Below are 14007 nucleotides of genomic sequence, written 5' to 3'. Positions count from 1 at the left end.
GTCACTTCCGGGCCACGCACCGCACCGCGGGAGCAAAGCAGCCCGAACGCTCCAGGAGGAAACGCCTCCAGAAAGCCGCAACCTCCCTCAGCCAATGAAAACGCCGAGAGGCCCCGATAGGCCCGCCCACTCTCTCAAGTGACAGGCGGCTCCAGAGCACGGGCCAATCTCCGGGAAGGACTCTTGCTCCGGCGGCGCAGCACGAAGAATTCCAAGGTTCCCCCTCCCCCTCCGGGAACACTTCCCTTCCCAGCATGCCCTGCAGGGCCCGAGCAGCCCCCTCACGGGCGGTAGGGAAGAGGGGCTGACGCGCCGTGCATCAGCTCCGTGGGCCAGCACGCGCGGGGGCCGGCCAGAGCGCCACGCGCCGTCCAGCCATTCGCCGCCGGAAACTGCAGCCCTCCGCCCGCCCCCCGCAGTGGGTGGAGCGTTAGCATCTAACGGCTCGGCGGGTGGACGGGCACTGTCGTTGAGGCTGCGTGGGGGTCTGCCGGGTCGGATGGGTCTGCGGCGTTAGGTTATGGCTTCAGTTTAGTTCCCAGGCTCCACAGAAGAGACAGAACCCACCCGAGAAAGGAATTTGTCCAAAGCTAGTCAGTAGCTCCGGCGGGACTAGAGAACTGCTCAGAATCCAAGATGGGCACACCAGCCTCAGCTATAGTTTCTCGGAGTGGGAAGGCGATTGCTCCTATGAAACAGAAGGAACAGAAAAAAAAAAAAAAACCAAAGGAACCTAAGAAAAGCAAACCCAATGTGTCTGACAGACTTATTTGTAATTTTACTTTTAATTTTACTGATCAGGATTGACTGCCTCTGAGTTAACAAACTTACACAAAAGATATGTTAGTAGCGGCGGATCTTGGTCTCTGTGTGTGTTCACAAAGACTGGCTTCAATCCCAGTACCTCTCAGGCCAGGCTGTCAACTGAACAACCCCAGTCCTTAAACCTGTTTTATCATTAGATGATCGCTTCATTCATTCTGGAGAAGATCTAAGACACAGGACTGAGATGTCGGCCAAGGGGCATTCTTGCAAGCCACATGTTACTGTCCAGTGCAGCAGCCTTGTAATTTGAGCCCAAACAGCTGGACGTGAATGACCGGGATTGCAATATTCACAGTATTAAGTTTGTGTGATACCTTCCGGACTTCGTGTGATTAAGGAATAACCTAGAAGTCCATGCTTGTTTATTTGAATGTAGTTTTATGGATTCAGTTCTGTGAACAGGTGTGTTCAAGGATTGATGGTAGGGGAAAAAAAAGCTTTTTCCAAAGGTTAGAGGAATACATAGGGGTCTCTTTGTCTAAATCTTTATAAATCTAAATCACTTTTCTAAATCTAGCCTGTTGCCTCACACCCACACCCAGCTCTACAGTGACAGTCATTGTGCCCCACAACAGAATATGGTATACATAGGAACCTAGATAGGGTGAAGAATACCACACGAAAAACAGGGATAAAGAAAACAGATGCAGAGTTGGGGATTTAGCCCAATGGTAGAGCGCTTGCCTAGCAAGTGCAAGGCCCTGGGTTCAGTCCTCAGCTTCAGAAAAAAAAAAAAAAAAAAACCGGATGCTGCTTTCTTGTGGTTAAAGGCCAGACAGATGAAGGAAAATTTTAGCTTTTTGGGATCCTATTTTTGATATTCTCGTGGCAAGCCTGAAAAGGAAAAGCCTAAGATCTCTACTCCCTCCTCAAGTGACTTCTTCCAAAATGACCTCCTGGAGGGACACTAGCCCACTCACGCATGTAGCTCTGGCAGGCCTTGTCTTTCTCCCCATACCCCTCTGCCTTGCTGAAAACCGTTAGATTACATTCCTAAGGCTAGGCCCAAGGTCTAGTCCCTTATTGGCCACTTCCTCCTGCTAGGCCTACTATCAAATGTTGACATCCAGCAATCAAAAGCCCCCTTTGGCTCACCTAATTAACATGCCCAACTAAAATTAAACACCTCACCTTAACACGGGGTGGGGGGGGTCCCCTTTACCTCTGGGCCAAGTCTGTCTCCTCTCCATCCAGAAGCTGTTCTTTGCTCCTCTGGGGTAAAGACCCCTGTTCCTTTCCCTCCTTCCTGGTCCCCTGTCTCCTTTACCACCACATCCTAGCCCATTATAGCACAGAGTTCCCTTTTTCTGCCTGTGAGGTCATTCGCTGCTGTTTTTCTCTCCTGCTTAAGAAAGGCTCTCTGCGAAAGCAGGTGTCTAATCCGGGGCTGAGAGGATGGCCCTACTCCCTGCACTAGTGCTTCCAAAGTCCTAAACTCCCCGAACCAACTCGCGGATCTCTAACCAGGCAGAAAAGGATAGTATAAGCCTAGACGTGAGTAACCTGCCCAAGGAGTGGAAGACTCAGTAGCCATCAGCTTAGCTTAATCAATTAGGAAACCTGGGAACGGGAACTATAATTTTAAAATTAAATAAATGGGTTGGAGAGATGACTCAGCGGTTAAGAGCACTCGCTGCTCTTCCAGAGGACCCGGGTTCAATTTGTAGCACCCACATGACCGTAACCCTAGTTCCAGGGATTCCACATCCTCACACAGATGTGCTTCAGGCAAAACCCACTGCACAAAATAAAAATAAATCATAAAAAAATACCTCAATAGACTTATGTCTGCTCATAAGATTTGGACCCAATGGGAATTAAAACAGGACTTTTCTCATCGCTGTGACCAAATATCTGCGAAGGACCGCGAGGAAGGGTTTCCTGTTGGCTCCTAGTTCACAGGTAGCACTCGTTCTGGCAGGGCAGTTGTAGCAGGAGGCATACAGGCAGCTGGCCACATTCCATCCACAAATCATAGAGTGATGTGGCTCACCTAACTTTTCATTCAGTCTGGCAACCAGTGTGGGTCTTCCCACATCAATTACCCAAATATACTCCCTCACAGATATGCCCAGAGGATTTCCTCCAAGGTGACCTAGATCCTGTGAAGTTGACCAATATAAATCATCACAGACGTCGAGTCAAAACACAATCGTCAATTTGTGGGATCAGGTGATCATCCTGTTCCAGCCTCCCTAATGCCTGGGACTACAGGCAGGAACCATGTGCCTAGGTCCAAATATAACTATCGAAACATCGTTATAGACCACATATTTTCATGTAATTTGTTTTAGATAAGAGTTTGGGGCTGGAGAGAGGGCTCAGCGGTTAAGAGCACTGCCTGCCTCTTCCAGAGGACCTGAGTTCAATTCCCAGCAACCACATGTTGGCTCACAACTGTCTGTAATGAGATCTGGTGCCCTCTTCTGGCCTGTAGGCAGAACACTGTAAAAATATAAGAGTTTTACAAAGTAGCCCTAGAAGATCTGGAACTTGCTAGAGGACAAAACTGGCCTCAAACAAACAGAGATCTGCTTGCTTCTACCTCCTCAGTGCTGAGATTAAAGCATGTGCCACAGTGCCTGGCTTTAATTTCTTTGCTTTGTGTGTGTGTGTGTGTGTGTGTGTGTGTGTGTATGTGTGTGCAGAAGTTCTCTTTCTACGACGTGTGTCCTGGAGATTAAACTCAGACTGTCAGCCTCAGTGGTTGATGCCTTTACCAATGGAACCGTCTTGTTGATCGTATTTTCTAACTATCCTAAAATAGGTGTTGATATAACCTGAAAGGATAAATTCTGTGTTCTTTTCTGGCTATTCTCTATCAAAGTTTCTATAAAAATCCCCTTGTCCTTGGCCTTAGCTTATTAAACTGTGTGACTTTTAGGATTTAAAATTTCTAAGCTTGCCGCTCTAGTCATTTCCAAAATTAATTTTTTAGCCCATAGTTATAAAGAAGGTAAAGACATATCAAACGACATCTAGCACTTTGAAGGTGGGTATAAAACTTTCCTCACACGAGGAAATAAAACACTTTGGATTATGATATGGAAGTGAATGGGCAGTTAACAAATTGATGGAGACAGCGGGGGCAGAGATTGTTGGGAGTGATAAGGAGAAACAAGAGGGCATATGACCTTAGCCCATTTACCTTTTGTTGTGATGCCCAGCAAAATTCTTCAAAGACCTCGAAAGAACGGTACTCAACTTCATTTGGAAAAGCAAAAAACCCAGGATAGCCAAAACAATCTGGCGGCATCACAATCCCTGACTTCAAACTCTACTACAGAGCTACAGTACTGAAAACAACCTCGTATTGGCATAAGAACAGACAGGAGGACCAATGGAACTGAATATAAGACCCAGATATCAATCCACACATCTTCAAACACCTGATCTTTGATAAAGAAGCAAAAAATATCAAATGGAAAAAAGAAAGCATATTTAACAAGTGGTGCTGGCATTACTGGATATCAACATGTAGAAGAATGAAAATAGATCCATATCTATCATCATGCACAAAACTCAAGTCCAAATGGATCAAAGACCTCAACATAAAGCCAGCCACACTGAACCTTATAGAAGAGAAAGTGAGAAGTACACTTGAACGCATTGGCACAGGGAACCACTTCCTAAATATAACACTGAGAGAAACAATAAATGGGACCTCCTGAAACTGAAAAGCTTCTGTAAAGCAAAGGTCATGGTCAACAAGACAAAACGACAGCCTGCAGAATGGGAAAAGATCTTCACCCCCACATCAGACAGAGGACTGATCTCCAAAATATACAAAGACACCAAAAGATCGCATAATCAAATAAAAAAAATGGAGTGGAGTACAGACCTAAACAGAGAACTCTCAACAGAGGAATCTAAAATGGCTGAAAGACACTTAAGGAAATGTTCAACATCCTTAGTCATCAGAGAAATGCAAATCAAAACAACTCTGAGATTTCATCTTAACACCTGTAAGAATAGCCAAGATAAAAAACACTGATGACACCCAAAGAAAAACATATAGGCATCCTCCTGAATATTAACCTTCATCAGGTGATGAAAGGAGACAGAGACAGAGACCCACATTGGAGCACCGGACAGAAATCTCAAGGTCCAAAGCAGGAGCAGAAAGAGAGCACAAGCAAGGAACTCAGGACCTCGAGGGGTGCACCCCCACACTGAGACAATGGGGATGTTCTATTGTGAACTCACCAAGGCCAGCTGGCCTAGGTCTGAAAAAGCCTGGGATAAAACCGGACTCGCTGAACATAGCGGACAATGAGGACTACTGAGAACTCAAGAACAATGGCAATGGGTTTTTGATCCTACTGCATGTACTGGCTTTGTGGGAGCCTAGGCAGTTTGGATGCTCACCTTACTAGACCTGGATGGAGGTGGGTGGTCCTTGGACTTCCCACAGGGCAGGGAACCCTGATCACTCTTTGGGCTGACGAGGGAGGGGGACTTAATTAGGGGAGGGGAAGGGAAATGGGAGGCGGTGGCGGGGAAGAGACAGAAATCTTTAATAAATAAACTTTAAAAAAAAACACTGATGACAACTTATGCTAGAGAGGTTGTGGGGAAAAGGGAACACTTCTGCATTGCTGTGGGAATGCAAGCTGGTATAACCCCTTTAGATGTCAGTGTGGTGATTTCTCAGAAAATTAAAAACCAACCTTCCTCAAGACCCAATAATACCACTTTGGGGTATATATCCAAAGGATGCTCAATTGTACCACAAGGACATGTGCTCAACTATGTTCATAGCAGCTTTGTCTGACATAGCCAGAACCTGGAAACAACCTAAATGCCCGTCGATCAAGGAATGGATAAGAAAAATGTGGTACATTTATATAATGGAGTACTACACAGCAGAAAAAAATAACAACAGCTTGAATTTTGCAGGAAAATGGATGGAGCTAGAAAACATTTTGAGTGAGGTAACCCAGACACAGAAAGATAATTATCATATGTACTCACTCATAGGTGGTTTTTAAACATAAAGCAAAGAAAGCCAGCCTACAAACCACAATCCTGGAGACCTTAGACAACAATGAGGACACTAAGAGAGACATAGATCTAATCTACGTGGGAAGTAGAAAGTAGAAAAAGACAAAATCTCCTGAGTAAATTGGGAGCATGGGGACCTTGAGGGAGGATTGAAGGGGGAAGGGGAGAGGCAGGGAGGGGAGCAGAGAAAAATGTAGAGCTCAATAAAAAAAACCAAAAACCTTTTGTTAGCCAAGTAATGCAAAAAACCTGATTAGCAAAAGCAACAAACATCACTGTAGAAGGTAGGTGCAGAGGTGCTCACCCTTAAAATGATTGCTGCTGCTGTTGTTGTTGTTGCTGCTGCTGCTGCTGCTGTTTGGCTTTTTGAGACAGGGTCTCAGGTTGCCTAGGCTGGTCTTGAACTCACTATGTAGCTGAAGTTTTCATTAAAGCACCCATGTGCTGCCTCTTGCCTTCTCTGCTAGAATTAAAGGTGTGTGCCACTGTGACCAGTTTCACCATTTCGCTAGTAAATAGTTTTGTGAGTTTTAAAAAAAATGTATTTTTAATTACATGTATTTATGTGTATGGGTATATGTATGTGAGTGCCTGGGCAGGCCAGAAGGGGCCATAAGATCCCCTGGAAACCACCCTACAGTCCTCTGTAGGAACCAAACAGGTTTTCAGTCACTGGGCTTTCTCTCCAGCCTGGTTTTGCCTGTGTTTTAAATTGGGCTGTAGGAAGCAGGACATCAGAGCCAGCATGAGTTACCCCAGAAGAGGGCACTGTCACCTAAGAACTGCCTGGAAGCTGCTGAGAAGCCCCTGAGGCTTCAGGAAGAGAGGCTGTGTGAGAGACAGGGTGCTCCCTTTCTTGCTTTATAGCTTCCTCACCCCTGGTAGGCAACAGCCTCTTTCCTGTTTCCTGTCTCCTCAAGTCTGTAGCTTCAGATAAGGCCCTTCCTGTTGTTTCCAGAACAGAGCCCACATGTCCCAGGAGCATGTTTGCTAATTACATTCAGCGATAGGTTCGCAACCTAAGAACATACACATGTAGTTTAAGAGCACACCGGCATGGCAATCTATTATTGAGCTAGTGTAATTTCAACTACTATCAATAATTTGATTAAAAAAGGTGCAGGGGGATGCGGGGGAGACACAGGACTGGGGTAAGGGGTAACTGAAGAGAAGATGACTTCTATTAATAGTACTTGTTCTTTTGAGGTGGTGGTGGTGCTCATGTCTTTAATCCCAGAACTTGAGAGGCAGAGGCCAGGAGAGCCTGAGTTCAAGACCAGCCTGGTCTACAGAGTGAGTTTCAGTAGCCAAGGCTGTTACATAGAGAAATCCTGTCTCAAAAACAAAACAACAGAAAAGCATAGGTGTTCTTACAGAAGATCAGGGGCCAATTCCCACCATTCACATGTAGACAGACTCACGGTTGTCTGTGACTCTGGTTCCAAAGGATCTGGCACCCCTTCTGTCTAAGGACACCAGGTATGCATGTGGTAAGCACAATAATTGTGTGTAAAACATTCATATGCATAAATCTAAAGAGTTTTTTAAAGTGTGCATGTGTAGCCGGGCGGTGGTGGCGCACGCCTTTAATCCCAGCATTCGGGAGGCAGAGGCAGGCGGATCTCTGTGAGTTCGAGACCAGCCTGGTCTACAGGAGTGGCTCCAGGACAGGCTCCAAAACCACAGAGAAACCCTGTCTTGAAAAACCAAAAAAAAGCCGGGCGATGGTGGCGCACGCCTTTAATCCCAGCACTCGGGAGGCAGAGGCAGGCGGATCTCTGTGAGTTCGAGACCAGCCTGGTCTACAGAGTGAGTTCCAGGACAGGCTCCAAAGCCACAGAGAAACCCTGTCTCGAAAAACCAAAAAAAAAAAAAAAAAAAAAAAAGAAAAACCAAAAAAAAAAAAAGTGTGCATGTGTGTGTGTGCTCATGTGATGGAAGTCTGTGTGCACCTGACACGGGTGTGCTCCTGGAGATGCCAGGACAACTCTGTGAAGTGCCCCACGACCCATTCATAGCTTAGAAATAGGTCATACACTTGCGATCATTAATAAAGACAATAACATATAAATAATAAAACTTCACGAAAATTACATTTGTTATGGCATTATGCGCAGAGGTCAGAGGACAGCGTCAGAGAGTCAGTTTCTTCCTTCCACTGTGAGTCCTGGGGATTGAACTCAGGTTGTTGGGCTTAGGAGCCTTAACCCACCGAGCTTTCACGGGACCTTTGCTGAATTTTAAAAATGTGTTTTACTGTAAAGAAAGAGAAGATAAAATGAGACATTTGACATTGTATTTACTAGTGTGTGATTGTGTGGTAAGAGGACAAAATTTGGGAGTCGGTTCTCTCCTTCCACTGTGTAGATCCCAGGAGTTGAACTCAGGTTGTTAGACTTGATAGCAAGTGCCTTTACCCACTGAGCCATTTCATGAACCCATTGCATTTGATACTATAAACTACTTAATGTCAAAATTATAAAGCTTTTTTTTCGAGACAGGGTTCAAAATTATAAAGATTTTAACAACTGGCCTCAACTTACCCATCTTACCTCCAAAGCAAATGATGTTGATGAAGTCCACATCAACACTTAATAGAAATCCCATGAATTGGGGGTGATTTATGGGCTCGTAAGAAATTCAATCTTGGTGAGAGACATGATGCCTTTAATTTTCAAATAAATTCCTTGATGCAATGACACCTCATTGAGGGTGAGTTTGGGGTGGTAATTTCATGATAATCTTTTTCAAGTTCCTCTCCTTTATCTACCATTACAGGGCAGGGCACCATCCAGACACATTGATAATGGAATATATTACTTTGTACAAATCTACTTAGTGTGTATTAATGGCACAAAGAAGATATTTCTTAAATTGGGCCATGGTGGTACACACCTTTAATCCCAGCATTTGGGAGGCAGAGGCAGGAGACCAGCCTGGCTCTATAAGAGCTAGTTCCAGGACAGTCTCCAAAGCTACAAAGAAACCCTGTCTCAAAAAACCAAAACACCAAAAAAAAAAAAAAAAGACATTTCTTTCAACAGTGACACTTGTCACCAGCACCACTAATAAAAAGGGATAGTGGAGGTGTAATGGCAGGCTCCAGTGGGAATGTCCACCTCCAAGGCTTAGAAGAACCCTTGGTAGGTCTACCATTTTCCCTTCCTTCCTTCCTTTTGAGACAGAACCTCATGCAGCCCAGGCTAGTCTCAAAGTTGGCATAGCAAAGGATGACCGATGACCTTGAACTTCTAGGGCTCCTGCTTCCACTTCGTGCAGAGCTGGGGCTTGAACCCAGGACCCTCCAGTGCCAGGCAAGCACTCCACCGTATGAGCTTCAATCCTCACCGCCCTCAAATTTCTTTCCATTTTCCAGTTTCTTCGATTCACTTGGCTGTAATCCAGTAGAAAAGCTGATTTTAGAATTATCCTACCTCCCCCCGGGACGTATTATATCTGATATAATCTCTATACATAGATTAACAAACTCACCATCAGTAAATGATTTTGCTGCTATTAAATATGCTACAATATAGCCAGCTTTTACCATAGAATCTGAGTCTCACTTTTTTAAGAATGTTGAGGAAAAGGCCCTTGCTTGATTCATTCCTTTTCACCATGTTCTCCTTCCAACATAATCCTTGTGCACACCCAATTTGGCAGCACATTTTGTAAAATGCCTTTTAAGTCTTTGAAAACATGGCAAGTTCTCTATAAACTAAACAGAGTGTCTTACTACTATAGACACAGACATTAGACATCTGCCCACTTTTCACTTGGAGGAATTTTTTTTTGTCTGATTTTGTTTTCCTTTTTGGAATGAATGTGACATTTTTAGTAAACACGGCTAAAAAAAAAAACCAAAAACAAAAACAAAATCAAAAAACCCTGATGATGTAGGAGGTTCGGCACAGTGGAAGAAGGACCTTGAGAGCCCAAGGCCTGCCTCTTGCACCGGAAGCACGACTGCGATATATTTGACCACACAGCCATCAGGTGAGCTGCTTCTCAGCCACCACGTCTTCATATTCATCTGGATTTCACTTAGTGAAGTCTTTCTTGAAGACATCTTGGCCGGGGGACTGAAGCTGTAGGGCTTTGGCCATGTGGTCCTTATTCATTCCGCAGCTCGATCTGAATGAACATGATGCCCTGGGCAATGTGGACTCTGGCCATGGTGCTCTGTGACTTCCCAAAAGGACACGGCACACAGCATACCTGTCTGGACCTTGGTCTGAGGAGCCTATGAAACCAGAATCATGGATATTCACCAGAAATCCATCTCAAATGCCCCTTAAAGCAACACATACAAGCAATGGGTTGCATACATTTCTTTGTAGTCATTACACACACGGTCTCGAGCTGTAGGGAACCACAGGTCTACGGACACAGGCGTTCTAGATATCCTTAGTCCACCCCATTTGGGGCCATTTGATTACCTACAGGCAGGCTGGAAAAAAGACCCTGGGCAGCGACGACCCAGGGAAGGATTCCTCTGAGAAATGGGCAACACATCGTATCAGTTCTTTCCGACAATGCTTTAATCTCCAAGTGTCTGTGCAGCCCTTTGTTCTCTGGGTTTTGTGTGAAATCCACTTAACCTGAGCATTCCACATTCCTGCGGCTGATGAGAATGGCACTATATGTATTGGCAAACCGATCAAGGAAAATTAAAGTTAATAACATTTAGTTAGAAAATGATAAATGATTTCATGTTTCTTTTATTGAAAAACCACAAAAATTTCTAGTAAAAGGCACTGAAAACTGCTTTAAAATGGTAAAAAGGAAGAAAGTAATTAGAATACAATATGGTGGGGTTAATAATAGCACATATGTTCAGCTTTAGAGGATCCTTACATATCCAGTTCCTAAGAGTTCTCCAAAGTCAGTTAAAATTTTAATCCTGACATGGTGATTTATGCCTGTAATCCCAGCACTCCAGAACCAGAGACAGGGGGATTACCCATCGAGATCCAGGCCAGCCTGATCTACAGTGTAATACCACACCTGAAATACATTTGTTTTTAAGTTAGACGTTTATAACTGGGGTTAGTTGAAGCAAGGAACTGGATGTGAGTGTTTGCCTCTTCTTTATGCCGTCACAGTTCTGCAGAAAATTCTGTCTTCTCTTAAATCCATCCAAAACGGCTGAATTATTAGATGCCAGGCTCTGGGTCCTAAAGACATTAAAAGGGACAGGATTACTGTCTTCCAAAGGGACCTGGGATGCCACTCAGGGCACTGTCATTCCGTGTTAGTTTGAAGCTTTATTAACACTAAGCCATACTTAACAAATCTAAGGTAGCCTTTCAAAACCAAGCCTGTTCTTCACAGCTGAAAAGCCACACAATAGCACCCTAGTTATTTGACAGGTACTTTCAAAGAAGTTTTTGTTTTCTGAACATGGGTTCTCAAAACTCGCATCAAGTGTCAAACATAGTGCCTGCTAGCCAGAAACATCTATCTCCCTAGTGGAATCAGTTTATCAGGTATAGCATCTTTCTTTTGGGAAGTCACAGGAAGGGGATAATGTTCTTGTTCTGGGGACTGTGAGCCGTGTCCTTCCTTATCTAGCCCCATTTGTCTTGTTCCAGGACATCTGTTAAGTGTGTATCCTACTGCCAAGATGCGCCTGCAGCTGCACCAATAATTTGGTGGTGGTTTGGTTTTGTGGTGCTTGCGCTGAACTCAGGGCCTCGTGCATGCTGGGCAAGTGCTCTCTATCTAGCTGCCCATCACTCTGAATCCTACACATCTTTGACAGTCGGGAAGAATCAGTGTGTGTTCTTTAGTTCAGCTTGTCTGTGTTAACTTTGTACTTCTCTTCAAACAAAGTACCAACTATGTCTTGTTCATCTGACCTTAATCCTGAGCATCACAGCATAGAGTTGACGTTCAAATGCTGTTTTCCTTCTTCTTCTTAATATTGGTAATGATTATAAGCCTCTTAAGAAACCCATAGCATGATCAGTTTTAAAAAATGGCTCTCTTGGGGCTGGAGAGATGGCTCAGTGGTTAAGAGCACTGACTGCTCTTCCAGAGGTCCTGAGTTCAATTCCCAGCAACCACATGATGGCTCACAACCATCCATAATGAGATCTGGTGCCCTCTTCTGGCCTGCAGGCACACACACAGACAGAACACTGTATACTAAATAAAAAACTTTATAAAAAAAATGGCTCTCTGCTCTTGCAGAGGAGCTGAATTCAATTCCAAATACCCATGTGAGACAGCCCACGAGTACCTGTCACTTAGGTTCCAGTGGATCTCAGACTTCTAGTCTCTTGAGGGCGCACACACACACACACACACTGCACATTATTAAAAAATACAGAACAGCAAGAAGTTGGGCCAGCATGACAGCTAAGCGTTTAAAACTGTGTGCCATGAAGGCCTAATGATCCTTGTTTGATATCCAAAACCCACATAAAAAAGCCCAAGGCTCTCAGCCAGCCAGTGGTGGCACAAGCAAGCGTTTAATCCCAGCACTCCAGAGGCAGAAGGAGATAGATCTCTGACTTCGAGGCCAACTTTGTCTAAAAGTGAGTTCCAGAACAGTCAGGGCTGTTACAGAGAAAACCTGCCTTGAACCCCACCCCCCACCAAAAGCCACAGGCCTTAACTGAAATGCCAGCAGTCCCGGGGCGAGCGGGGAAGTGGGGACAGAATAATTGGTCAGCAGACAGCGCAGGGGCAGAAACAAAAGAGTGCCTCAAGGTGGAAGGAGAGAACGTGGCTCCCCCAAAGTAGTCCTCTTACTTCCACATGAACACTGTATATACACAGATGAACATGCACGTACAAACACATGTAAAAACTTTTTTATGGGATTGGTTAGATCAGTGGTTCTCAACCTTTCCCATGTTGTGACCCTTTAATAGAGTTCCTCATGTGTGGGACCCCCCCCAACTATAAAATTATTTTCATTGCTACTTCATAACTGTAATGTTTTCTGATGGCCTTGTGAAAGGGTTGGTTTGACTCCCAAAGTGGTCTCTGCTCACATGTTGAGAACTAATAGGACAGATGGTTCAGCTGTTAAAAGCACTGGCTCCAGCCTGGCGGTGGTGGCGCACTCCTTTAATCCCAGTACTCGGGAGGCAGAGGCGGGTGGATCTCCGAGATTACAAAAAGAAACCCACTGGCTCCTCTGGCAGAGGACCCACGTTTGGTTCCCAGCACCCACACAGCAGCTCATAACCCTCCGGGGATCTGCTGCTCTCCTCTGGCCTCTGTGGAAACAAGCACACCTGTGGTGCTCAGACATGCAGGCAGAGCATCCATACCTACACATTTTTCCTCAATTAAAAAAGAGGAAATTAAGCTGGGCAGTGGTGGCACACGCCTTTAATCCCAGTACTTGGGAGGCAGAGGCAGGCGGATCTCTGTGAGTTCAAGACCAGCCTGGTCTACAGAGTGAGTTCCAGGACAGACTGCTGAGCTACACAGTGAGACCCCATCTCAAAGGAGTAAAATAAGTGAAAACAAAAAGCTGTGGGACAGCTGGGTGCCTGCTGGGCTCATGCTCAGGCAGCCGGACACTGCACCCACACTCGGGGAATGGCAGTGCTCACTTCACTTTTTCCGTTTCGTTCCATCCAGGAGCCCAGCCCATGGGACGGTGCTGCCCACAGTCGAGATGGGAAAACCCATCTCAACTAACCTCATCTAGATAATCCTCACAAACATGTCTCCTGGGTGGTGATGGCACCATCATACTCTGAGCTACACGCATCTTGGGTACATAGGAAAACTTTCTCAAAAATCTAAATATCACCCGACCCAAAACTAAATTAGCAAAACAGAAGAATAAAGAAAGACTTGGGAGAGTAATGCGGGAAGCTCACAAATTGGAAGCTACTCTGGTCAACATAAGAAGACCTTGTCTCAGAAATAAAAAGCAGGGGCTGGAGAACGGGCTCAGTGGTTAGGAACTCATGTTAACTCTGGCAGAGGACTAAAGTTTTGCTCTCACTGGGTGACTCAATTGCTTGTAATTCCAGCTCCAGGGGATCCAAAGCCACCTTCTGGCATCCCAAAGGGACCTGCACACACAAGCAAATACCATACACACACACACACACACACACACACATATATATACTAATTAAAAAAATTAAAGATCTGGCCCGGCGGTGGTGGCACACATGGTTTAATCCCAGCACTCAGGAGGCAGAG

At 45.1% G+C, this 14007-nt stretch overlaps 1 protein-coding gene across 3 annotated transcripts in view; it reads right to left on the bottom strand.

Moving 5' to 3' along the window:
* Window positions 1-8057: 8057 nt before the first annotated feature.
* Window positions 8058-14007, bottom strand: part of Stox1 (storkhead box 1) — a 56572-nt gene continuing 50622 nt past the window's right edge. For 2 of the 3 annotated variants that reach the window (XM_075978859.1, XM_075978861.1), the window contains one exon: window positions 10584-11006. In XM_075978859.1, the coding sequence (XP_075834974.1) occupies window positions 10859-11006 (148 nt within the window). In that variant the 3' untranslated portion in view covers window positions 10584-10858. Of the gene's footprint in view, window positions 8086-10583; window positions 11007-14007 lie in introns of those variants that run through there. The other variant, XM_075978860.1, reaches the window with a different exon arrangement.

The sequence above is a fragment of the Microtus pennsylvanicus genome, chromosome 7 (assembly GCF_037038515.1).
Source record: "Microtus pennsylvanicus isolate mMicPen1 chromosome 7, mMicPen1.hap1, whole genome shotgun sequence".
NCBI classification, from domain to species: domain Eukaryota; kingdom Metazoa; phylum Chordata; class Mammalia; order Rodentia; family Cricetidae; genus Microtus; species Microtus pennsylvanicus.
The sequence above is the reverse complement of the archived record's forward strand: the minus strand, read 5'-3'. Positions and strand labels throughout refer to the sequence as shown.